General features: G+C 41.4%; 1 protein-coding gene and 1 long non-coding RNA gene across 5 annotated transcripts; one reads left to right on the top strand and one right to left on the bottom strand.

Moving 5' to 3' along the window:
- Window positions 1–118: 118 nt before the first annotated feature.
- peli1b (pellino E3 ubiquitin protein ligase 1b) lies at window positions 119–25592 on the bottom strand. Of its 4 annotated transcripts, XM_077495586.1 has the most exons (10): window positions 24842–25592; window positions 24372–24528; window positions 22617–23100; window positions 22214–22304; window positions 10156–10452; window positions 5901–6030; window positions 5281–5382; window positions 3972–4169; window positions 3704–3892; window positions 1867–2587 (listed from the first exon to the last, which is right to left on the bottom strand). In XM_077495586.1, the coding sequence occupies exons 5-10, from the start codon at window positions 10233–10235 to the stop codon at window positions 2018–2020; spliced, it is 1269 nt and encodes a 422-aa protein (XP_077351712.1). In that variant the 5' UTR covers window positions 10236–10452; window positions 22214–22304; window positions 22617–23100; window positions 24372–24528; window positions 24842–25592; the 3' UTR covers window positions 1867–2017. The 4 variants fall into 4 exon arrangements, with proteins under 4 accessions (XP_077351709.1, XP_077351712.1, XP_077351710.1 ...); XM_077495584.1 differs by lacking the exon at window positions 22214–22304; XM_077495585.1 differs by lacking the exons at window positions 22214–22304; window positions 24372–24528.
- On the top strand, window positions 23366–24636 carry LOC144001353 (uncharacterized). Its single transcript, XR_013278463.1, has 2 exons — window positions 23366–23433; window positions 24316–24636. It is a non-coding gene; the product is annotated as an uncharacterized LOC144001353 (long non-coding RNA).
- Window positions 25593–26037: the final 445 nt, after the last annotated feature.

Here is a 26037-nt window from a genome sequence, read left to right as displayed (position 1 = left end):
AAAGCTGCGAGGCCTGTGTTAGCTCTACCTGTGAATGAACAGGTTTACTGCGCATGCGTGGCAGCAATGAACGTAACGTAAGTTTTATTTTTGTTCATACCCAAAGCAAAACACACACTGCAGATTTTCTTTCCCATTTTATTGTTTTAAACATAGAAAAACATTCTTTTGCTCTCTTTCACCTTCACAGAAACACATTTAGAGGACGAGGAGCACGTGCGTGTCAATATGATTGACAGGACAAGGGAGAAGCCCTTTCTTCCATATTTGGGCAAAGGGGCGAGGCTGTGATAAAAAACGAGGTTGGCGTGTGTGACGGCGTGTATGTATGTGTGTACGTTCGCGTGCTACAGGTTTTTCTATTTTGGTCTCCCTGAGTTGAGTTCGGGACACTTCGGACTCGTGTGACGTCATTGAACAAGCGGCGATGCCAGCTGCTCGGAGAAATAAATATCAACCAAGCGTGGTTATTGCCGGCGTCATCGAGTCGGCGGGCACTCGCTTAAAAAAAAAAAAAAAAAAGTTTGTTTTTTACGTGTCTATGTGTATTAATATATTATATGTGTAAATAGTCAAATGTTAAAGACTGTTGGAAAAACCCGGAAGTGGAAGATGCCGGTCCCAAATGCGGAAGTAATTGTCAAGCATCTCGCGATAATTCCGTCGCCGTGAATTAGCAACAACAAAATGAACGTTCTCTTAAAAGAACCGTTTCAACTTTGTGGCAAGGTTTTGAACCTGAATTAGGGTTTCAAGCCATCGTTAGGCTTTCAAACATGAGCTAGGGTTAAAAATTAGGTTTTTATTAATTGATCGAGGCTTCACAATTGGCTTTGAAGCCAATGTTAGGGCTCCCAATTACGATTTGAATCTTAGGTTGTGGTTTCAAGACACGATTCAAACCATAATCAAACCATAAACTATAATGATCAATTTTGAAACCAAAAATACCTCAATTTGAAAGCCTGTTATTGGCTTCGAACTGGTTTCAAATGAGGATTATGAACGTGTTAAAAATAATGGATCATTAAATGGAACACTTTCAACTTGTAAGGACGTCAAAATAAATTCTGAATAGAACGTGCACATTCATGGACAAACAGTAATGGTTTCCCAACTAATAAACAACACTGGCATTCATAACAGTGGTCACAAAAAAACATTTAAAGTCCATTTTGTGTGCGTGATGCTACATGGCTGCGCTGTTTTAAAGGGTTCCGGAGGAGGTGCCATTCAAGACGACCTATAATGCTTCAGGAGGTTCAGAAAAGGTATTGCTTTGTCAACGGCTTGGAAAGGCGAACACAGGACAAAACTTTTAAATACGACAAAAACACACAAATGAAAGCGCTCGAAAAAGCCCTCAGAACACACACGCACAATCTGCTGAGTATAATGATGCAAGATTGGAAAGCCATGTGATGATTTGAGGGCCATAAATAAAAATAAAAAATAAGAAAGGTTTAAGTTAGCTAACGAGACGTACAGTGTACAGGGTGTCCCCCCTCAAAAGTGACAGCAGATCCTTTGATATGGCGAACTATCAATTAATATGGAAGACTCGGCTTTGAAAATGGCTGGCAGTGAAGTGAGTAAGTGAACATTTTAAATGGGGGAAGACTATTTGAGACGCAATCACATCCCAGAATGAAATAAACTTGTTTCTCAATGCACCACTGTACTGATATATTGAACAGACAGACATTCAAAAGTTTAGCGAAGTTCCCCATCCTGAAATTTAAACTGAACGCCCAAAATTGCAAGTCTTTGCGCGTGGCCATTCGAAGACTGCGTACATATTTTGGGGACACCCTGCAGCACAAGAACAATAAGTTGCTTTTGGTTTGGGATAAATACTGTCATCGTCGTCACAATCACAAAGTCTCTCCAGCAGTTTTGTCTCGTGGAAAATATAGAAATATTTTTCTTGAAAAAGGAATACTCAAAAAGGTCACTTTAAAATGAGAGCGAGACAACAACAACAACAACAAAAAAAGAGGTCCAAATCCGGCGTCCTCTAGTCCAGGGGTCCTTGGAAGATGAGTCTGACGAAGCCGCGTTCGCTGCTCAGCTGGTGGGCACAGAAGGGGCAGGCGGCGTGGAAGGTGTGCGTGCCGTGGGGCAGCGGGATCTGACTCCAGAAGGCGGCCGTCTTCTCGGAGCAGACGTGGCCGCAGGGGCCGAAGGCGTGCGTGGGCGGCGCGGCGTCCACGTAGAAAGCGGCCTCGCAGCCCAGCCACAGGGGCACGTAGGGCCCCTTGGCCCGACACATGGGGCATTCGCGCTGGCGCCCGTCCCGCTCCTCGTGCCGATTGCCCCAGTCGTGGTAGCCGTGCACGTGGCCGCAGCGCAGGTAGGCCCACGGCTGCTTCTCGTCCGGCGTGTCCTTGCGGCGCATGGAGGGGAAGGCCAGCGTGTTGAAGCCCACGGGGCACTGCGGCCGCGCCGCGTTGATCTCCTGCCGCAGGGCCTCCAGATGCTTGAGGGTGGGCGTGCGCGACAAGCCCTCGGCCGTGCGCCACAGCAGCGTGGCGCCGCACAGATCGATCAGCGAGCCGTCCACCAGCTCCTGAGACTCCGCCTCCACCTGTGCACCACAAACATACCTTTTATTCTATTCTATCTGCGTTGGAAGCAGGGTTATAATAATTTGGGGCTTTTCGTGATAATTTTAGTTAGTTTGTTTTGAGGTTTTGTTTTGTTTTTTCAGTTTTATTTCCTCTCTAGAGCAATTAATATGTTTGTTTTTTTATGGTCAAAATTGCTTTGTTTTAGTGTAGTTTTTATTAGTTTTAGTATTGTGACATTTCATTTTTAACCTACGGTATACACATTTTTTTTTTTTTTTTGGTATTTTCAAATCTCCCTATTATGGCGGCGTTTTAGTGCACGTCTAAATATTTTTTTTTCCCCTGGGCGTAATATTCCGAGAAAAAAGTGCCAAATTTATGATTTTTTTTTTCTCGCAAATCTGCCACTTGCAACTTTATAAAGTCGCAAATTTGTGACCTTTTTTTTCTCTGAATATTGCCCCCACCTTAAAAAAAAAATATATATATATATATACATGGCCCTAATACACCGTTGTACCATATGTTTTTTGATAGCTGAAATTTTGTCCTAAAAAAAAAGAAAAAAAAAATCACATTTTTTTTCAGGATTTTATTTATTTTTATACAACATTATGACATAGAACTAAGATAATAATATTCAAATATTTTTTTAAAAATCAACATTTTTCTGTCACCTGTAAGGCGAAACAAAAACTACATGACAAAGTACTAAAACATAATGTTGTTATAAGTTTGATATGATTTTGAACAATTTTGGGATGATACTTTGTGTGGACGACTCTATAGAAAATGGATGGATGGAAAAAAATTGGAAACGGCTGATTGATAGACGACCGATGTGTAATGTTGTTCAAATGACACCAGGGGGCAGTGTTACTTTGCAGATCACAGTTCTCAAGATGGCCACACACGTCACATCCTAGTCACGCTTATTGTATACACAGTTTTCACTTCTATCAGCCCTAATGTGACATTTCCGCTCACTTAAGGTGGAAATGTGTGTCGCGAGAAAGAAAAAACAAAGAGTTACAAAGATGTGAGGGGAACTTTTGTGAGAGAGTGTGAAAAGTAGATCTGGTTAGTTAGGTTAGTTCTCGGGTAGGTTGGGCAGGTGTCCTGCATGCGCTCACCATCTTTCCCCGCTGCTGCGCCGAGCGCGTCTCTCGCAGCGTGAAGACATTCCCGCACACGGAGATCTCCCGCCACACGCCGGGCCTGGAGTCCTGGCTGAAGCCGTGGCGAGGGTGCATCACCAGCACGCCGTTGGTGGTCAGGCCGTCCATCTGCCCGTCTGGCGTCTTCCACTTGGCGGCTTTCTCCTGAAACAAATACGACAAATGAGCTCGAGTGTCGTTCGCCGGCTTTGCGGACGGCGACGGCGGCGGCGCGGCTCCTCACCCCGAGGAAGATGTTCTTGGACGAGTCGAAGCCGGCCGCGTAGATGCGGGCGGTGTAAGGCGGCGTGCGCTGGCACATGATGCGGCAGGCGAAGCGTGAGATGGTGCTCTGGACGGTTTGCGTGTCGCCGTTGCTCTGGCCGCTCGCCACCGTGTCGGTCACCACAAAGTCTATCGGACTCTCCGTGGAACGACCCACCTGGAATTTGTAATTTGAGTTCTTGAATTTGCTTTTCAATGTCTTCAATTCGTATGCTTGTACATGCCTTATATTATTATGTGAAGCACATTTGATGACGTGTCCCAATACTTTTGTCCACATTTGACTTCAGCTTTGCGCTCCTCTTCACTGCAATCATTCTGACACAAAAAAGACTTAACTCTTCTTCTTCCTCTCCTCCCTCCATCCTTCCCTCGCTCATCTGTAGTATGTCTTTCATGCTTTGCTCTCCCGTCGGCTGCCCTGCAGCTTAACCTCTGACATCGCTGTGAATATTAAACACGTTTTGGAATTAAACTTGCATGCACCGCTCCGGTTGAGAAGACGCTTGACCTATTTTTTTTTTTTTTTTTCTGGGCCGAGTGAGCGAGAAGACAGAAATCAAAGACGCCTTCATCTTTGTTTTTACGTCATTTCTGCTCTTATATGACATTGAGCCGTGGTGCATTCAGGTCAAATAGGAAAATGACTAAAAACTGAAACACAACAACAACAAAGTGAAAATGTCAAGTCAAGAGCGTACTCTCCATCCCATAATAACCAACACGAGAGGTTCTCTGCTGCTTCCGATAGCGACATGAATCACACTTAAGTGTTTCACGCTATCATCAAGGTGACGTTAAAAGGCACTTTCAACAATGTTAACAGTCGGGCTTGAGGAAGATGAATAATTAATTAGGCTGCATTCAGCATCATTAATAAGAGAGAATTCAAAGTGGCATTCACAGATAATAATGACACTAGCAGGTACTTAAAAGGACCGTGGATGTACCAAGCGAGGAACTACTTTGCCCAAAAGTGAGTGGAATGATGCCTTTAAGTCCAGTGTTTACCTTTAGGCTGCAAATTAAAAATGGACACTTCTGATGATGTCATTATCATAGAGGTGAACATGCTGAGCAAAAATCCTCCTTGGCACATATACCCCTTCTACAAAGTTTCTGGAATTTTATTTTGTATTTTGGTGGAAGAAAGTGCTTTGCTGCCATCTTGTGGCATCTAAGGGCAATTACAATTTTTTTTATAGCTTTAAATCCTCGTGGATTTTTGCTGTTCACAGAATGCGTGTGCATGTGTGTGTTTGTGGTACCTGAAACATGTCTACATTGCTGTCGTGCGTGTACTCCACCACCACCGTCTGGGCTCTGGACAGCGTGTACGAGATGCTGTGCTGGTCTTTGTTGCTGATGGCCTGAAGGGGGCGGAAGACAGCACACGTTGAAGCCCTCCCGAAAAAACAGCAGCGAGGGTCCGCAGTTAAGACAAAAGGAAGGTCAAGCGAGTTCATCTCGTCACTTGGCGGTCCGGACAATGAAGTCAAAAAAACGTTTCGGGACCACCCGCAAGACAAGCACTTTTGCAGACATGCGAAATGACCTAAAAGCTTGGCCTCTTCTGAGTGTGTGTGTCCACACCAAGTACTGTATATTAGGCACAGATGTCAACACGCACACCCTGAGTTTCACACATCACACCATGGAAAACGTTGCAATTCCTCCAAATGATCCGTTTACAACTGCTTTCTGTCTTCTAAACATTTCCCAGTGTTCCATTTCAACGTTATCGTTTCACCTTAAGTAAACCTGCACTCCGAGGTTGCATATCCCATTTATTTTTCCTATTGTAAATAAAGGAACTGGGCAAAAGTGTTGCCATGGTAACACTGTTGTTAACTGTACAGCGGTGCCTGAAAGTATTTGAAAGTATCACCTTGGCAGCCTGTGGCGAGCAGGCGACGTGAACCGTGCTGGGTTTGACTCCGTTGGCTTTCGGCCGTTTGCACAGCGCAAAGCGGCTTTTGCGTCGGCCTCGGTCGCCGTTGGGCAAAGAGCCATTGTACCTGCACACACAAATAGCAACACAATGGGACATTATTGTTTCAGCAGCTGTATAATAAATACAGTGGAAAAAAACTTGCTTCCGTTCCTTGAGAGCATGTGCGTACGCACACTTACACGATTCTTTTCTGTACTCACTTGACCCACCACAAAGTAGCTCCCACTAACCGCATACGGCAGAGCATAAATGGAGTCACTTGCGGAGCTAGTCCTGATTTACAAACAGCCAAGATGTCTTCTGTGATGTTTGTAAAAAAGCTGTGACAACACGACAAACCTCACACAAAGTATCAGACTTGGATCGGTATTGATGAATTTTACTCAATCGTATTGGAAAGGAAATGAGTGGGATCCAATCACTAACAGAATTTATAGAGTGATGTCTTTACATTTGATGTTTGTTAAGTGTGTGGGTGTAGAAGATATCCTCGCAATAAACAGGGGTTCACTGTAAAGCAGCAGCTGTGCTAAATGAATAACAAATCATAGTGAAACGTTTGCTATTTTGCTTCAGAAATGCTCATTGGAGGAAATTGTGCTGCGGACTTTCCCATAACAAGTCACCCACTGTGTCCCCTGAGCCACATTTAGGTGTGCCTATATGAAAGCACACTTTTGTTATTTGCTTTTTTTTTTTTTTCATTGCCTTTACATCATCTTAAGAACCACACACTCAGGGAAAAAAAAAGAAATAAGCAAAACGAGTGGTGCTTTTGAAGCCTGTGCGCTCAGATGGCTGTCTCCTCCCTTTAAACGGCTTCTCTGAGGTTTGTTTTGACCTGAGTCCACATGCTCAGCTGGAAGTGGGAAAAAACCTTCACCACACCCTCGTCCTCGTCATCTTCAGCACACAACACACACACCTTCACGCCAACAGTAACACAGCATATTTCCAGTACGCCCGCTAAGCTCCTAAACCCAGCGTGCAAAACTCTCACATTATCACATGTATGTTGATGAACAACACACATGTACACATGTTGCTTGCTTCCCAGCGGACTCGAAACTTTACTGGTCCAACCCGGTGTTGTCACGCAGATTACCGTGGAAATTTTCCTCAGTGGAAAAAGCAGTAAAAGGCGGCTGGCTCTGCCTCTTTAAACTCTCAAAGCTTTTCCACTTTGCTTTGCTGTTTTTTTTATTTTTATTTTAAACTGCTACTGCTTTTGTTTTTGGTTCTAGGTCAGGCGGACGTTTTTAAAAGGGTGAGCAGAGTCTTATCATTGTGTGATGCAGAAAAAAAAAATCAGAATAAAAGAGAGTGGGACCTCGAGTTTGACCGATAATATCAGGAAAATATGCAAGCAAAAACAGTTTTCTCCAGATATTTTTTCCCCTTTAGCACACCTTGTATCAACTTAAATTAATACTAATTTAAAGAAATAAACTGCTTTTATACGGTGCAATTATTATACGCACTGTATTATTTGTATGTTGGATGTGTCCTTTAAGAGGTGTGGCCTAGTAAGTGGCCAGTTAGTCGATGTGCCGGCCTACAGCAGCTCCTTGAGTCTTCTCATTTTACATTTGTCTGTTTGACTGTTTGTCCTGTGCAATAATTGGTTGAAATCGTTGCCTCTCCTGACCCATTATTCAAGGGCGTTACGGTGCCTTAGTTGCTCAATTATTATTTTATTCCACTCGAGCATAAACATGTCTGACTGTCGCTCGTGATTAAAAATGATCAAAATTGACTTGTTATTTGAAAAAAGAAAAAAAGAAACATGTACGATGGGGAATTGCAAGTCAAGTTACCACTGTTCCTTTACATATACAGTCATGTGAAAATCAAAACAATCAAAAGTTTCCAGGATATTTCTACTGGAAAGTAACTAGAACATGAAAAAAGGTCAACTCCACCCATCTTCGACTCACAGGTAGATAAAACAAGTATGCACATGAGTTAAGTCCAAAAGGAGAACCACATTAAGATGCCAAGGAGTGAAGTCATGTGTGTTGCTTAATAAACAAGTGTGGCCTCTCTGGACAGCGCTGTGCTATGTATGTGTGACTCTATATTAGCATAGTAATTGCATCTACACTTTCATGTGTATGCTAATTTGTTTTTTACACATGTGCGTGTGTATGTGTGTTAAAAAAAAAAAAAAAAAAAAGCTCACAGTTCCTGTATGCAGCTCACGTAGAGAAAGGCTTATAATATAATTCTTGTCAGGACTCAAACTTGCTGAGCAAAGTCTCAAATGGCACAGGAAGTCTACCATTTGAGTTTCAAGTGGCCACTTGACAATCATTTCCATGGGCCCTTCAAAGATGAAAATGACTTAGAGAGTTTGTCTATTTGAGACCAAATTTGTACCACATGTAACGAGACAGATAGATAGATGCTAAATCGAGAAGTATATTAATAACTGATGCCCAATCACTTAATAAGCGGAATGGCTAACTGTTAGCTGTTAGCCAGCTGCTAACCAAAGCCATTTCTAAACAAACTCAGATGGACAATTCAGATGCTTAACTGCAAAGAATTTTTTTCACCACAATCACAGCATGGCGGCAACTTTGAATTGCTTGCCAAGTTGCCATAAAACACACAGAAGACCTTGTAATACTCATCTACAGCCTGTACATATGCTTTTAAAACTTGTCGCCGCACTCCATTATGGAAACATCCTTAACCTTTGAACTCACAGCTATTGTTTTGATCGTGTTTGCTAGCCCCGCTGCTACCCACGGGAACGCGCGGGCCCGAACCCCCTGCAAAGCTCGGCGCCGTCCCCGGCGAGTGGCCCTGCCCTGTCGCCATGGCGATGCACTTTCCATGGTTACGCTTCCCAAACACTGAGCATGGTTACTCAGTCAGAAAGCCTCCCGACCTCGTTTTGCGACCCCGCTAGATGTGTTCTCGGTCAAACGACAAAAACACGGATGCTTCCTGACACGCCGTCGTCTGGGCGGCTTCACTCTGAGGCTCCTGAAAGACGTGTTCCATCTGTGCTGACTTCCTGTGTAGTGTTGAAACACAGCCGCTAATGACAACGGCTTTTTGGCGCTTTGGACCACAACATGTTGTTGCATGATTATGGTTACAATGAATTAACACTTAACAGTGATATTTGGGATAGCATGTCAGGGAGTTCATAATGTCTCTGACTATCCCACAACATTGCTGCATTAGAAATATTAGCCTATGATCCTAACTGTTATAGTAGTGTAAAAAATAATAAATTAAACCAGGGTTTGTTGATAGGGCCTTAAAATCAAAATGACAAAAATTGAATTTAATAGATTTCCCCCTCCCCCTTAGCTTAATATGGAAAATACAAATGACAATGGTATTATTCATTTCCCCAGCATTAACTTGCGCCAACTTTCACAGAAATATTAGAAAATGACAATTTTTCAAAGCATGGTGACTTATGCTTACTTATATTTTCACTCCCGAACGCCAATGCCAATTTAGCATAAATACCACATATAATTCAAAATGCCACAGGAATGAAAAATGTACCTTTTTTCAAACATATATGTTTTTGAGAGGGAAAAAAAAGATGTAATGTTGTGAAATACCTTTAGGGGGGAAAAAAAGTTTACTCTTTACGAGAAAAGGATAAAAAGTCCTAAACGTACGAGAAAAATGTCAGATTTTTCCAAGATGAAGTTGTAATATTATGATGTTAAGTTTAGGAAAAGTCAAATTTAACAAGTGAATACAACTTTAATCTTGTAAAATGACTATAAATTGTTATGCACTTGTTCAACTCTTCGTGTTTCAGTACTGGGAAAAACAAACACCTAAATTCACAAAAAAAAATTGAAAATTCTCAACTTTGGTCTTTCGTCAAGAAAAAAAAAAAAAAACTTCCTGAGCTAGTACGCCTTTTGTTTCCTCCAAATACAGTGTTGATTCATGCAGTGATGTCAGATTTATGTTATGATTATGAAAATCTTACAAGGGCTTTAAATTGGGCCAAAGCAGAAGTAGGGAGTAGAAATTAATGTTTCTTTTCACTGGCGTGCATTTCCAAACTTTTGACACCACTAAAGTGACCTAACCTGACATAACCAACCTGTACAACTCAATTAAAAAAAAAAAAAATCAGGAGGGGCGGGCAGGGGTTTGCATAAGTGTCCACACCCTCTTACAACCTGTAATCAGGGCTTCTTACCCGAGCACAATGAGCTCTCCATACTTGACTGGCACTTTGATGGAAGTGGTGCAGATGTTCTCCTGCTCGGGGGAGTACATCGGGCTCGGCTGACGGATAGACGTCTGGGTGTGCTGCAGCGGGCGGGGGGCGCGTCAGGCAGATTGGGGCAAGGAGGAAGCGGGACAGGGAGTCTGGGGCGGCGCTGAGTTAAGTGGAACACAGGGAGGGGGGGAGGAGGAAGAGGAGGAGGAAGGGGAAGGGTCAGCTGAGTCTCAGCTCCAGCCTCTCATGCTTCAGGCGTCCGTCAGTCCTCCCCTGCAAGGGAAGAAGGGACATTAGCAACAGAATGGCCACAGCAAGTCCAGCTTCATCTTGAAGCGTTCATCGGAAAAGGGAAGTGACACCGAGTTTCCGTGACTTTGACACTGCGCAGGTGTTGATGTGGTTTCCTGAGTGGCTCGCTCAGGCGCAAACTAAGTGCCCAAATTAGAGCAAAGCACAAAACCACCTTCACACTGTAAGTACAGTGGTGCCTTGATCTACAAGTTTGATTCATCACCACGCTCAGAACTCATTGATGTCAACGGAATGCCATTAATCCGTTCCAGTGCCTGAAAAACATCAACAAGAATTTTGTAATATGTTTTTTGTTTCTCTGTGTGTCCATGCCCATTATTGATATACTTCAACAAAAATGTGGAAAAAGACTTGACCCACCCCGCCCAAATCAAGCCAAAAGACAGACTACAAAATACCTCTTACCTTCTACAAGGGGGAAATTCCAGACTAAATTAATAAACACCTCCATACACCGTAAAATGAAGAAGTGTGTCTGTCTCTTATTCCAGCTTGTGAACATTGCGTTGACAAGAGATCTAAATTTGGCGTATGGCAATGCTGCAGTAGTCAACTATAAATGGATCAATCACATGTGAAGTGGCGAGGGAGGTGAAGAATCACCCAAGGGTTCTGCGCATTCACTTGAAATGATCATTATCTTCTCACAGTCGCTCATTCTTAAAACCTCCCAAAGTCAAATTGGGCTGCGTCACAAGATGAGCCACAAAAAGAACAAAAAAAAAGAAGATTTTTCCACATGGAAGTGGAAAGTTAACTTTTGGTGTGGATTAACTTCCCCCACAATATTTCATTCATTCATTCCTTTTCTCGACCGCTTATTCCTCACAAGGGTCGCGGGGGGTGCTGGAGCCTCTCAGCTGACTTTGGGCAGTAGGCGGGAGTACACCCTGAACTGGTTGCCAGCCAATCGCAGGGCCCACAGAGCCGAACAACCATCCACACTCTGGCATGCATGTCTTTGGAATGTGGGAGGAGACCGGAGTACCCGGAGAAGATCCACGCAGGCACGGGGAGAGCATGCAAATTCCACCCATTCAAACTGGAGCCTGGACTCGAACCCGAGTCCTCAGTACTGGGAGGCGGACGTGCTAACCACTCTTTACCGTGCCGCCCACAATGTTTCATTGAGGCTAAAATAATTAGGATTCCCTCAAATGGTTTATTTTAAAATGTGTCAAATGCTTTGTTTTTAAAGAATCTAAAATTCTGATTTATTGCATTCTTTATGTAATGATTTTAATTAATTTTCAATTTTAATGTATTTTTTTTCCTCACTAAAAAATTGTATTCATGTCCTATGTATTTTTTTAATGTTTAAATCATTTAAAAATATATTTCTTATGTAAAAAGGTTTACATTTGCAAATGATTTTCATTATTTTGTAGATTAAAAAAATAATAATAATGCATTTACACATTTCCCCCAAAGTTTCTTAAACATTTAATTGATTGACAATTATCTTTTTTAAATACAATTTTTCAAAAAAAAGAAATAAATATGTCAGACTTCTAACCTCCAATGATGATGATGATAGTGTATAAGAAGGCGCATGGGAATCTGCAAAAATAGCGTGTTAATTATACAAGTGCATATTGTGTGGGCATGTGCTTATGTGAGCACACCCTTGACCTCGTTGTGACACGCAGCTCGCTGCTTAGTGACACACGCACACACACACACATAAACCCAAATACAAACAGACACAGCGGTACAACAAAAGAGAAAGGCAAGAGACTTTGCAGGCGAGTGAGATCAGCGCACTGATGACAGCCGCAAAAGCCACTTGACGCCCGCCAAGGCGACACTTGGCCAATGTGGAACGTCACTCTAGTTCTAGCCTATTATACGTATTTTATATATTACTGACTATTTTTAATTCTATTCCAACTTAAACTGTGACCTGGTTTCCGCGCCCCAAGAAATAAAAACAGAAAGACTACGGAAAAAAAAGGCAATATAATCAAGATGAGTGAGAAAATTCTGGCCTGTGTGGCACACATACATCCCAAGCTGTTCTTTAATTACTATATTCAGACTTTAGTGCTCTGTAATGCTCTACCGTAGGGAATTAGAGTGGCTACTTGTGGCCATTCTTGACTTAAAACTTATTTCTACACTGCCGTATTTAGTTAAGCACAAGCACAGCAAGCCTGAACTAGTCTCTTGTCCTGCCTCATCACATGGGATCTGGATTTTGGCCTGTTTAATTAACTAGTAAAGTAGTAATCCATCCTTTTTCTATTCTGCTTATCTTCAATTAGGTCGCAGGTGAGCTGGAGCCTTTCCCTACCGATTTTGGAGAGGCAAGGCACACAGGGTACGGAAACATATAGACAAATCACTTCACACCAAGGGACAATTTAGAGTTTTCAATGAAGCTAAGGAAAAAATGACATAGGCAATTATGCTACTAAGCTAACGCACTTTTTTTTTTTGCAATTCAGACATTAAATATAGATTTTTTAAAAATGCTGCGCTTTCACAGTTAACATTTCATCTACTCTGCTGTTTTTCAGCTGTGACGCATCAACATGATTGCTAGATATTAACAGCAGGTCAACGTGACAAACCAAGCGTGGTCTCTGATCTTTGTCATATGTTGAAGGTCATTAGATGGTCACCACATCCTCAACGATTCAAAAGACTTTCAGCCATTTTGTGCCTTTTATGATTCCCTCGACATCCTGCCTGGCTTGATAAACGCCTCTGTACACCACTGAAGAGTAGCAGGAACTCACATGATACGTGTTTCATTTTACACACTTTATACAACAACAAAGACTTGGATCTACCACATGTGAAAAGAAAAGACACCCACTGAGATGCTTTTCACACGCCATTGAGGAAGACAGTCTTTGTTGACAATCCACGCCATTTTTTTCTGGAACTCTTTTGTGGAATTCACAACAAAGTAAGCCTGGACAATCAATCAGTTTTAACAATTACAGTGGCGCCATGATGCACAAGTTTTAAGATTCACTCCGTGACCATGCTCAGAATTTAAAACACTTGTATCTCAGACCATCCTTCCCTAGTGAAAAGAATGGAAATGCAATTAATAATCCATTCCTGGCCCCCATAAAACACTAACATTTCTGCAATATGCTTTTAATACGAAAAAGTGCCCTCGAACAGCAATGTAGATTTTAGCCATCAGGTTCGACTTCTTCTAATGTGTGCAATTAGGGCACCAGGGGGAAGTATGATGCAGACATGAATATACACAAAGAAGACGAGTGTTCACTAAAGCTGCAGTAAGCATAGTTGTTTTTTACAAGGGATAAAGAATATATCACTGGTGTTGGGCCGAAACACAAGTCACAATTTGGCAAATTTCATATTTAAAAAAATAATAAAAAATCTATACTTCTGGTGAGTCCACACGTGGGTCTATTTTTTTACAAATTACTGACCATTCTAAAGTGTTGAAAAGGCAAGCCAAAGAGCCAATTTATAAGCTGCAAAACCAGTTATTTATTGACATTTTGGAAATGTTTTTATCTTGTAACAGAGACTAGATGAAAACTGGAGGGTGTGCGGTGTTTGACAACTTACATGGCCTGGTCAAGTCATGCAGCTCATTTGATGATTCAACATTTACAATGTCAATCTATTAAGGATCATGTTTGGAAAGATGTTCTGACAAAAGGAGCAGGGAGAAAAAGAAAGCGGCAATGTATGCACATCACTGATGTAAGACGTCGGAACTTGTTTGTCAGTAGTGAAACAGATGTCAGCAGTGTTGAGACATGTGGGCGACGTCATCTGTCAAAGTTCAGTATAGTCAAATTATACAATTAATCATTGTTGCTTGGTGAGCCTATTGTGCTGGTTCAACTCCAATGCTTTGTATTGGCTTTCAATGCGAGCTACTGGTGCAATAGTATTTCCATAGACAACAAGGAGCTGCTAAGTGGTACCAGTCAGCTGATCCACTTCATCAAATGCATGTAACAACAGCTTCTTTTGTCCAAGTCTGGAATCCCATGCACCCCTTTGGCCTGTGTCCTGTTCTGGAAAGCTGATTAAGTCTTTTAAATCCTCGAGGAGCCTTCAAGGAAAAGCTACTAGCACGGCTCACCAACTCAAGACACACATTTTTTTTTTCATTTTTTTATAAGCAGTCCGCTTTCTGATTAGATAAGGAAATTTATGATTTGATCATTTGTGCCCAGTGGTGGAAATAAAACAATAATTCCCAACTGTTGTGTTTCCTTCTCGACATAATAAGGAAGTGTTTGAGTCCACGGCGGCAGGAGCCAACACTTTCAAGACGACAGACTGTTCCGGAATAAATCACTCATTGTTGAAGCTCACGTTTTGTTTTGCCTTAAAAAATACACACATACACACACACACACACACGGAGCTCACGAGGTGCCTCACTTCTTCCGACGAAGGATGTCAAATTTCTGAACGAAAGGAGAAACATCCCATTAATGCTTTCCAGACACGGCGACAGTAAAAGTCCGGGAGGAGACCTGAGGACAGCGGAAAATGGCCACCGACGCCACAAAGCGGGAAATTAATGTAGCGAGAATCACAGCGGTCAGACAGATAAGACTGCATTATCAATACAGGACAGACGATCCGGGAATCCGAGATGCAGCTTGGGGAAAGGAGATATAGAATAATTTAGTATGTAACATAAATGTATGTGGTGGGAAGTTATAGTGGAGTAGTGGAACTTGGAAAAAAATAGAAAAATTTGCAGACGCTTTCCATATGACATGAAAGGTGCCCAGTGCAAGGCAATCGAAAAGTCAACATTGCCAGAGACGTGCAAATTTATGAAAGTAGAAGAAGAAGAGGTGTGTAAGGAATGTGTATGTAAGTCCCAATACTTATGCCCAGAAAAAATCCCAGGAAATGCTTGGAGCCAGACAGGCTAAAGTGATAGCATGCACACAGGAAGTCCCAATTCCCTGCCCACTCCTAGACAGGACACACTTCTTTCATGCTCTTTGCTCCCTGGAGGACCACTCTATATATGTACGTAGCGGTGAGTGTGTGTGTGGTCCACTTAATGTAAAGAAAACCACAGGCAAAATGGTGGGAGGTCATTCAGGCATACAGGCACTGCCTGTAAAATGCCGTCATTTTCCCTGAATCCTCCAATATCAATCGCCCATTAAATGCCACCAAAGTATTAAGGGAGGCAATTTTGACTATATACTAACTTTCAAACTTATACGATAGTCATGATAATCAAGTCAACATTGATTGATTTGAATCATCAATAACGTCATTGATATTTTATAAGAGCTATAACAGTGGCGGGATGGCGGCTTTGTGTAAGGTTATCTGACAATGGTGCGAAATCTAATACACGACACTCACTTCTCCCACCCTGTTGTGTTGAAAGCAGTTGTCTTTGACAACTATTTTGATGCTCTGCCGCTCGTGAAAATTAGCTTTACTCGAGTCTGTATAAAAGGCAAAAAGTCCACAATCCCGGGACCAGAGACTTATTTGTAAATATTTAATTGCAGGATGCAGTAACACTCTTTACATCTTCTGATGTGGCAATTTTTGCTTGGTCTCTGTGTGAAAGAGACTCATAGACTGATCTTGTCTTTCCAGGGACTTACCAATGATGTACTTCACTGACTTTTGAACAAGCGTTGCCACAACAATGCTCGTTGGCTCTAAACAGCGAGGCACGAAATATGCAGCAGGGGTCATGAGGAGGAATTGAGCATTAGGAACAGGGTGTGGAATGTAAACACAGTTGAAAACATATGTGAGCGCAGGCGAGACCACCGAGTATTACATCGTTAAGTCTGGCCACACCTGTCTGATTGATTTCACACTTTTCACTTCAAAAGCATGCAAAATACATCCATACACCAGATTTCCCCCCCAGAGGATGACGGCACGATCAATGCCACTCACCCCCGACTGCGCCTAAACAAGCAGACAGGAATCGGGAGTCGGAGGCTTTGGCGCCAAATACCCGCTGAGAATGAAATTGACTCATCAACACAAACTAGAAGTTGCAGGGTGCAGGCTGAGAGACAAAATGGCAACTCTTACCAGCCAGGTCCAAGAATACAAAGTACTCAAGGTTCAGCCTTGACCTTCATGATGACTCTGGAAAGTGGACTCTTGAGTCATATTTGTCCTGGCTGCTTGTTACTAGGCAGACTTCACAGTGTTCATTTGTAAGAGGCCTAATGAAAGAAATGGTAATTTGCCAACATTGCTAATTCTTTTCAAATCAACGTTACGCTGCTATTGCTCTACAATGCTCCGTGATTTAGCAGTATAACATTAAATCCCACATTTAAAAGCTTCTGCTTTAGACGCCACATTTACTGTGCACTGTGCAGGTGGGCTACCATGACACATGGTGGTATTGGTCATAGTGAAGGTAATTACAAACTTTTTTCTTTTTTTTTATGTTCATGCTGATTCCAATAAATAAATAAATAAATAAATAATGATATGAATTACAGACAGAACATTTGACTCGTTTACAATACTTTTTATTATGTTTATTTGTGTTGTGAGAGGGCAAACGGAGGCATCTAATTGAGGAGAGGCCTTTATTTATTCAAGTGGAGGCATGCAGGCGGCCTCGTGCGACGTTCCTGAGAGCGACAACGGGAGGGGGCCGATGACACGCGGAATAGGAGGGGCGACGTTCCAGTTACAGCCTCATCAATGATTCAACCGGACCGCACGACAACAAACAGCAACAGGATCCAAAGCAGCGACACAAACACGCCATAATAAACACATACAGTCATGGCAATACGCCGTCTTGAAATTTAAGATGACGTCATGTGTGTGTTGTTTTTTAGGTCAGCGTGTGTCAAGATGTTGTATGTATTAACAACAATGCTTTCTGCACACAGATTGTACACTTGAAATGTTCTCTGCCTCGGGGCGGCCTTTTTCCCACCCTCTCCCACCACTCTTCCTTCTAATGTGGGAACTAATTTGCCTTTTTTTGCCAAAAAGAACTGAATAAGTCTGACTGAATTACTAGGTTGAAACTTCTTTCTTTTTTCTAGTTGAATCTTCCTACCTGAACAAAGCGGAGTTTAGCGAATGACCTCATAGCGTAGCATAGCTGTGGGTGACGCGCCCAAAAACACCAAAAGGTAAACAAGGGGAATTTCCATTTCATTTTATCACCATGTGTTAGAAGTCAAATTGGGATTAATGTTTGTGTGTGAGGGGTTATGTGTGCATTGACATTAATGTAACAGGAGGATTCAACAACCTCTATCGAACCAAAATATAAATGCAGCTATTTGGGTTTTTTTTGTTTTTTTTGGTCCTATGTATCATGCATTGAACTCAAAGAGTTAAGATTTCTTCTACATACAAAAAAAGGCTCATTTCCCTCAAATATTAAAAGTCTGTCTAAATTTGCATTGATGAGCACTAAGACCAGACCGATTAATCAGCCGATATTGGTCATTTTGAAGTTGACAAAAATCTGGAAAAAAAAAAAAAAAAATGGGCCAAATTATTCCTTACATTAGAGCATAAGACAAAACAATTCCAAAAATGTTTGTTTTTTGTTTTGTTTTTTTAATTAGCCAATTGTTGTCACTTTTCTAAACAAACAGTTAACTGTTCTGCCTGTAATTTATAAGTTAACTGTGGTAAGGACAAAAAAAAGAGGTATTTTATTTTATTCATTAAACATGTTTTTAATCAAAATTTTATTTTGCCAAATATCGGAATCGGTCGTGCCGCAGTGGGCACTTCTCCTTTGCTGAGATAACCCATCAACCTTTCAAGTGACATATCAAGATGCTGATAAAACAAAATGATTATTGCACAGGTGTGCTGCTCATGATAAGGCCACATAAAAGCAATAAAATAGTGTTGTTTACAAGTGACAATGTGCATGGTGATGCTGGAGTTTTTTTTCCACACAACTTTAGTGGCATATTAAATGACTATAACAAAAATTTCTACAATGGGCATCAACTGTCGGAAATTAAGGATGGAAAGATTCCCCTTTTATTTTTTTGACGTTGAAATCAGGCCGCCAAAACGTGCCCACCATTTGACCCACTTTCCAGGACAGATGTAATCTGCCTCCACTAACTTTCAGGCTGTTTACCAGACCCTCACATATACCCACCAGCTGCTACCAATATGTTTTTTTTTTTAATTAAATACATTAATGAGTGAGGTTTTGCAAAACATTTGGTTGTTGTAGATGCACCTACTTCGCATTTGCATAATCAAGAGTCCTGTTATATTTGTTTAATTAATTTTGTAGTTTTTTTATTACTAAAATTGGTTCATTAAAATGTACTCATTCAATTTGATATCATTTCATGTCATTTATCTCATTAAATATTAGGTAAAATAATTTATTTCAAAATATTATCAAAGTAATTCCTTTTAACACATCTCCGCATGACTTGGCCTATCTGCCCATTTTGATAAATCGAATGTGGCCCTTGAGCACAAATGTTTGCCCATTCCTGCTTTAGACGTCCAAACAAATCGATTCATCACTTTCTGCTTCATTAATGAATTGGCTAATGGTTTGAGGTGTAATGACTATAATGCGTTATTGGGTGTGGGATAATGTACAGCACTATCCAGCAACATTTTACATCTTTCTGTCAACTGTAAGAAAGATAAAACACTAACTTCTAAGTAGGGATAGACCGATTATCGGCCGGGCCAATTATCGGTGCCGATATTTGGCAGTTTGACAAATATCGGTATCGGCCTTTTGACCAATCTGAAAGCCAATAAAGCGGGTATTTTGAACACATTCTGACAATTTGTTCACCTTCTGCAAAAATCTTTTGAAACTTTTTATGAATCCTGATGAAAACCCCAAATTTGCTACGTTTGCGTTCATTTTTTTGCACAGTGAAATACAGGAACTTTTCATTTATGGATCTATTTCAATTTCCACTTTATAAATAAGGATGCTGACACTGGGAATTCCCTACATGTTTTATTTTTAAGAATTAAAAAAAAAAGTAAAAAAAAAAGTAAAAAAAAAAAAAAAAAAAAAAATGTTGAAACTCCCTGCAATTTTTTTTAAATATAATTTTTAAACAAAGCTGCCAATATCGTTTAAAATTGAAAAGAAAAAGTACTTTTTAATTTTTACACTAATATTTTCTCTTCTACAGCAAATAAATATCGGCTTGAAATATCGGTTATCGTTCTCCTTGACTACTAATAATCGGTATCAGTATCGGCCTTGAAAAAGCCATATCGGTCTATCACTACTTCTAAGCCAAACTTCCTCTCTGGCAATTTAAGCGTCCTTTCAGACCTCAAAGCTTGTCCGTTTATTGTATATTGCCCTGTTCAGTTTCTTTTCACATGGTAAATGTATTACAAAGCACTGTATTATTTAGTAAGTATTGCCGCAGTGAAACCAAAACCCTTATTTTTGCTAGAGGCTGACAATTTGGGGTTTGAAAACAAAAGATGAATATTTTAGTTTTAGACTTCACAAGGCATGGAATGAACTCACGACATGTTTCTTCTGTTATTTACCTAAATATTTTGAAAATTATAATAATAATAATTTTGCTCACGGTTATCATAGAACCTAATCTGAGCCCAAGTCTAGTTTGCAACCCTACACTGGAATCTGTCCCAATTCCTGAGTCAACACTTAATCGGGCTTGAAATGAGCTGAAATCGCACAATAGCCCTTAACTTGACTCAAAGTCAGTGTCACACCCTCTCTCTGTGGTTGGACATGTTATATCATGTGTACTAACTTGAATAGCATTCAACATTCCAGTCTGACCTTCATCCATTCCTTCATGGACAACAGCAGCATTCCGCTGAGACCCGTGTGTATGTGTATGTGTTCGAACCTCCATTAAGACATCAGAGTATCTGCCTGCTCCCCTCTGACACCATCAGCTCGGGTTTCCTCGCTGAAATTGAGACGCTAACGTTGCGAATGGAGAGAGAGGCGTACATTGTCAAACGTCCTCTGCTAGACTGCAGAACACTCGGGCAATAAGAGACACATGAATTGGCTTTAACTCACTCACAAACTCAACAATTTCTGTCAACAAGCTTATCCTGCTCAAAAAGATTCACATTTGAGGGCCCATTCAAAACACGGAACATTAGACAATGTTAATGTACGCCACCAGAATCTGATTTGAGGCAACAAAATCCAGCATGTTAATCACAAAAGGATGAACTCAAATAAATGAAGAAATGCAGACATAGTCGTCACTGATTTGTACCTGAATGCACTCAACATGCGATTATTTCTTACGACTGCACCGTTCCAGCAAAATAATCCACCTTTTTGAACTCAGAAACTTGATAAATTATCAAGTAGCCGGGCGAAAATGTTGTTGCCATTGTGGTTTGACGGCGCCTTTCATTTCAAGTGTCTCTGAGGACTTCATAATTGAAATAATTGTATGCTCCATTTCTATCCAGACATTTTCCCACAATTGTCTCACCATTTTTTTCATTTGCCTCTTTTGTGGCTTTAACATACTCACAAACTCTGCCAATATGTACAGTATTAGCAGATAATCCAAATTAAATCACTCTGAATTGGATCAAAAAAATAATAATAATAATGTGATTGGGATTTGGGACGTACCTACATACCACCCATTGACATGAAATCCAGCATGCATGATGGAATGCACAAAAATCAATAAAGAAGCAAAGCTGTGAAACACAGGAAGTCTGCCATTGTGGTTTGAAGGTGCCATTCACTTCCTGCGGCTCCCAGGAGAAAATTAGGTATTCCACTACTATCCAGCCATCTTCCTGCAATTCCAACTCCCACTTCCCAACGTAGCAGCCTGCAAAATGTCCTGATTCTACCCATGCAATAGAGCCCCAGGGGGTTGCAACAGATGGGAAGTTTACCCTTCTGCAAAAAGGCGAGCGGGAAGCGAGCGTGATCTCAATCTGCAGCCAAACTTTCAATCACATCTTTTAAAATGGGACAGGCTGGAGGAATGGGGTGATTTGCAGATAGTCAAGGGTAAGTGTAACGGAGTCATTAAGGTGTCAAATTCAAGGCCCACGGGCCATTTCTGGCCTCCCATGTCATTTTAGGTGCTCTGCGAAAGCTTAGCGCAGCGGTTCCCAACCGCGGTCCTCAAGTAACCCTTTCCAGTCTATTGTCCACGTCTCCCACAGCCAACACAGGTGTTTCAAACGATTAGCTAATCAGCAAGCTCTGCACGAAGCCTGATAACGATCATCGGGTGTGTTGGTTGAGAGAGACATGGGAAAACAGGCTGGATAAGAGTACTCGAGGACCGGGGTGCCTTACAGCAGTGGCGAGTCTTCTTCATGTATGTGTATAACCGTATCATACTGTCCCCTGGTGGCCAAGGCGGACACACCAAAAGGAGTATCACAACGAATTGAATGGACACATTAAATCATTATGAAGAAGTTGCTTAATTTTTGACATTCTATTTAATTGGGTTAAGTGCAACCTTCTAGACTGCTGTACACTAATATTTTTTGTTTGGTTTTTGGGGATGTCAAAACAAATTAATGGCAGCTCTGAGCTCTATTCATTTCAAAGACAAAAGATGAATTGCGATTTGAGAGCTTGGACATAAATTCATTTTTTGAAAGGCACAACTGCAGTTCTACTTTTACCAGAGTAGTTTTATTGACTAGTATCTGTACTTTTACCACCTCTTCCCATGCTGAAAACAAGTTTGAAAGATCCTTTTTTTTTTTTAAGACAATACGCACACATACATACACACACATTGCCTTCCCTCTTGCTGGCTTCCTTATCAGGCAATGTTGTTGCCTGTGCAGCTTGGGCTGCTGGTGACAGGTCAGCATGCACACTGCAAACAGGAGGTGATGGAAAGTAACAACCCGGGAGCACGTACAAAGGCGAAACATAAATCTAACTTATTAGTATTGAGTATTGACACACAAAATCAAGCAGGGAATGAGCACAAAGAAAAGGACCCCAAGCACACCCCAACCGCCGTCCCGCATCCCCCCAAGTCGTAACTCACAGCTGGGACCACCACTAAAAACAAGCTAGCCCTTTCTCTGTGGCACTATAATGATAATGTTAGCTGCCTTCTAAAGGAGCCTAAACCCGCTTACTGACGTTAAGTACAGAGCCGGGGAGCGTGTGAAGGACTCACCGTGGGTTCAATGCTTTATCCCCAGCGTCTCTGACTGACTGCCACCGGGCTGAGCTCCACCGCTCCACCACCACCGCCGCCGCCACTGACGCCGCCGCCAACTTAGCAAGCTAGCTCACCCGGCACGTGAAGAACAACAACAAGGGGGGTAATAAAAAAATGTAATAATTCTCTCTTCATGAGAAAAGATGAAAATTGTACAAATGAGGCTTCCAGGAGGGTCGTTGAGGAGTGCGTCCGCCGAGGAGGAGAATATCCAGTGAGCGTGAGTGCAGGCTCGGGTTTGAATGACAGGCTCTCCTTTGTTGTGAGCCTTCCAACGTAAACACACACTGACCCCCACATCCACACATCCACACGTCCCCGGGCGAGAGCCAGCCAGTGAGCCGGAGTGGGTGGGGCGAGCGGTAAGAAAGGTGGCGATGTCACAGCAGAGCATGCTGGGTATTGTAGTTTTCTCGCTCGGTTGTCTGCTCAGGATGTGCTGAATGTTAAAAAACACGAGAAAATCGAAAAAAATAATAAAATATCGATACCCATTCATAATTTACAAACAATAAAACAATCACAAATAAAACAAAAACAAGGACAGACGTCTCAAGCTGTGTCAAAAATGAGGTTTTGAGGCATTTTTTAAAAATTGCATAGTGTCTGTGTCTGACTGATGTGCACTGGGAGGTTGTTCCATCGGACCCACAGACCGCAGTATAAAAGGCTCTATCCTCTCTGATCTTCCACTTTAGATTTTTGGCATACTCCAGAAGCAGCTGGTCAACTGACTTGAGACACCAGGAAGAAATTGTAGCTGGTCGCCGAGGTAAGGCAGGGCGAGCAGCACAATTACCAGGCAATACACCAGACACGGTTTATCAGGAAGAAAACGTTTCTGTCGGCACCCCCCAAAGGTTTGAAATTCATGCTTACCTGTTTTAAAACAGATTATTCCCCGCCCCCCTCCCGTATTTAGTGAGTGAAGTAAATTTAAAAAAGAAAAAAAATACAGCATATGGATCATGAATTTATTAACGTTGTGTGGTTTCGACTTGATTATAGTATTAAAATTAATTTTTAAAGTCATTTAAATTAATAAGAAGTCTGTTTAAGTTGCTGTACTGTAATTAAAAAAATACAAAAAGATTAAAAAAATATATACGATAGTTTGTGACTGGTTTAATTTGCACCATTATACATGACTATACTGACCCCCCCAAAAAACATTCTTTTCATTTATGCTTGCAACGTGTCTCATTTGAGGATTGAAAAAGTACAAATATATGTACAATAGGAATAAGTATAAGTAAATAGAAGGACACTAAAGCTCAAATAAGAATAAAACAAATATCTAAATAATGCATGTTGCCCTGCTCTGAAAGTGAAGTTTTTCTCATGCACGGCAGCAGTATTTGGACGCCACAATTATTTATTTTTATTATTTTTTTAAACTCCTGTGGCACTTGTGGGGTACGCATGGTAGTTCTAATTAATTGGTGTTAGGATTTTGAGGGGGTTGTTGGGAAAATATATTTTAAAAAACAGTTTTAGTGCATAATTTGATGCCGTAGATCCAGTTAAATGTAAGGCAAATGTCTAATATAAAAAGCATGCTTTCTGCAAGAGCTGAGGACTGGATGCACAGGCTCTTACATAACCCTTGCTGACGCTGTAATGCAATGTGTGTGTGCGTCGCCATGGTTTCCAGAGCAAACACCTCCAGTTGGCGTTTCCAAGTAGCAGAAGCGGGAGCAGCGGACACACCTTCCTTTGACTTGTGCTGATGGATGTTCTTGTCACTCTTTGTGGAGCCAATGAGCTGCACGTCCGTGTGAAGATGTCAAGAGAACATCCGTCTTTTGGAGTTTTTTTTTACAGAGCGTGACACTGTAACCTCGCTGGGAATTGTTCCATAGTTTTCCTATGCAGACAGTGAATGTGTGCTTTATGAAAGCATTTTTAAGTATAGTTTGAAATGAGATTGAACTAGTCCTTATGCATTTGCTTAAAAATGGGAGTGAATGGCAAATTAATGATTTCATTCAAGCTACATTGAAATTTCCTTAAAGACAAGAGCCAAAAAACACAACAAATGACAAAAACTTCAGCTCTGTTCACCAAATGTACACAAATGATTGCTGTTATAATCAATCTAAACTTTACTGCCCCATCAAACAGTTAGAAAAAGCAAAAAAAAAAATCAAATGTCCTTCAGATGACCAATCGTGGCTCACCTGTTTTCTGATTTTGGTCATGTGATGTTCGCAAGCTGAGCCCTGATTGGTCGTTTCCTGGTGAGCAACTGTGATGTCATTTTCAGTCGACAGCAAGTGGCAAAATGGCCGCCCCCTGAGATGGATACAAACAAGAAGATTTTGCTGCATAATTCATATATAATTCAGTACAATATCAATTGACAAAGATGTAAATCATTTTTTTTAAGTTACTTTTGTTTAAAAAAAAAAAAAGAAAGAAAAAAAAAGCATTTTTGTTTTTATTTTATTCTGTTTACGATAATGCTTTTTCAACTCTCATTTTAGCTATTTCGTTTGTTTTTGTTAACTATAATACATCCCGCCTGCCACACAATCGCTCCTGAAAATGGATGGCTGGCTGGAAGTATCCCAGTTGGCCGCATCTTCTCTTCGACTAGACGACGAGACACCAAATCTTGGTCAGGCGTTGAAGCGGTCACTGCCTCGACTTCCTAAATAGAATAATCCGTCTTTTCATGATGTAAGCGACATTGCATCAAAGCGTCTGTCATGATGACTTGGTGGGGGCTTTGGCTTCCTGAAGCCGGGCCAGGCTGTTCTTGTCGTGCTTGTTGTTGTTGTGCGATAAGAGCAAAACATAGCAACAGCTGGGCTGCTGATGTGTGTGTGATAGAAACACGCCGGGCTGGTGCGTAGTCAACTATTAAATAACAGCACTGTCCCGTGTTTGAGGGGCCGAGGCGAGCGCTGTTGTCGTGCTGCCATGGCGACAGTAACCATGCCGGCCAATGTTTACACAATGTTTAGCATATCACACAAAGCAGCACTAGCAATTGTGTGCGCTGGCTTGATCTGAACACAATGTTGCATCAAGTCCTGAGAATTGACTCCACATGGGTTGAGGAGTCAAGAAAATGGAAGCGTAACCTGTCCCGGGACGCAAATAGTCCCAAGACGACGCTTCTTGATCTGCCTCAAGGCAAGCTTTCTTATTTTAAGATTTAATCCCCAAAGGTGAAATGAGGACTCATCCAAACCACTCTGCATAATCTGCATTTGAGGTATAAATAGTCCTTTATAGTCATGCAGGAGGCGTCAGGAGGTACACCTGCACAAGCCAGTGATATCTAGAATAAGAGTTGCATCTGAAATTTTGTGCTTATGACTGACACTGAGGTAATAATGTAAAAATGTTTATTATAGTGTTTGCAGTG

The sequence above is a fragment of the Festucalex cinctus genome, chromosome 14, assembly GCF_051991245.1.
Source record: "Festucalex cinctus isolate MCC-2025b chromosome 14, RoL_Fcin_1.0, whole genome shotgun sequence".
In the NCBI taxonomy this organism is placed as follows: domain Eukaryota; kingdom Metazoa; phylum Chordata; class Actinopteri; order Syngnathiformes; family Syngnathidae; genus Festucalex; species Festucalex cinctus.
Note: the sequence above shows the minus strand (reverse complement) of the source record. Positions and strands in the feature narration are given on the sequence as shown.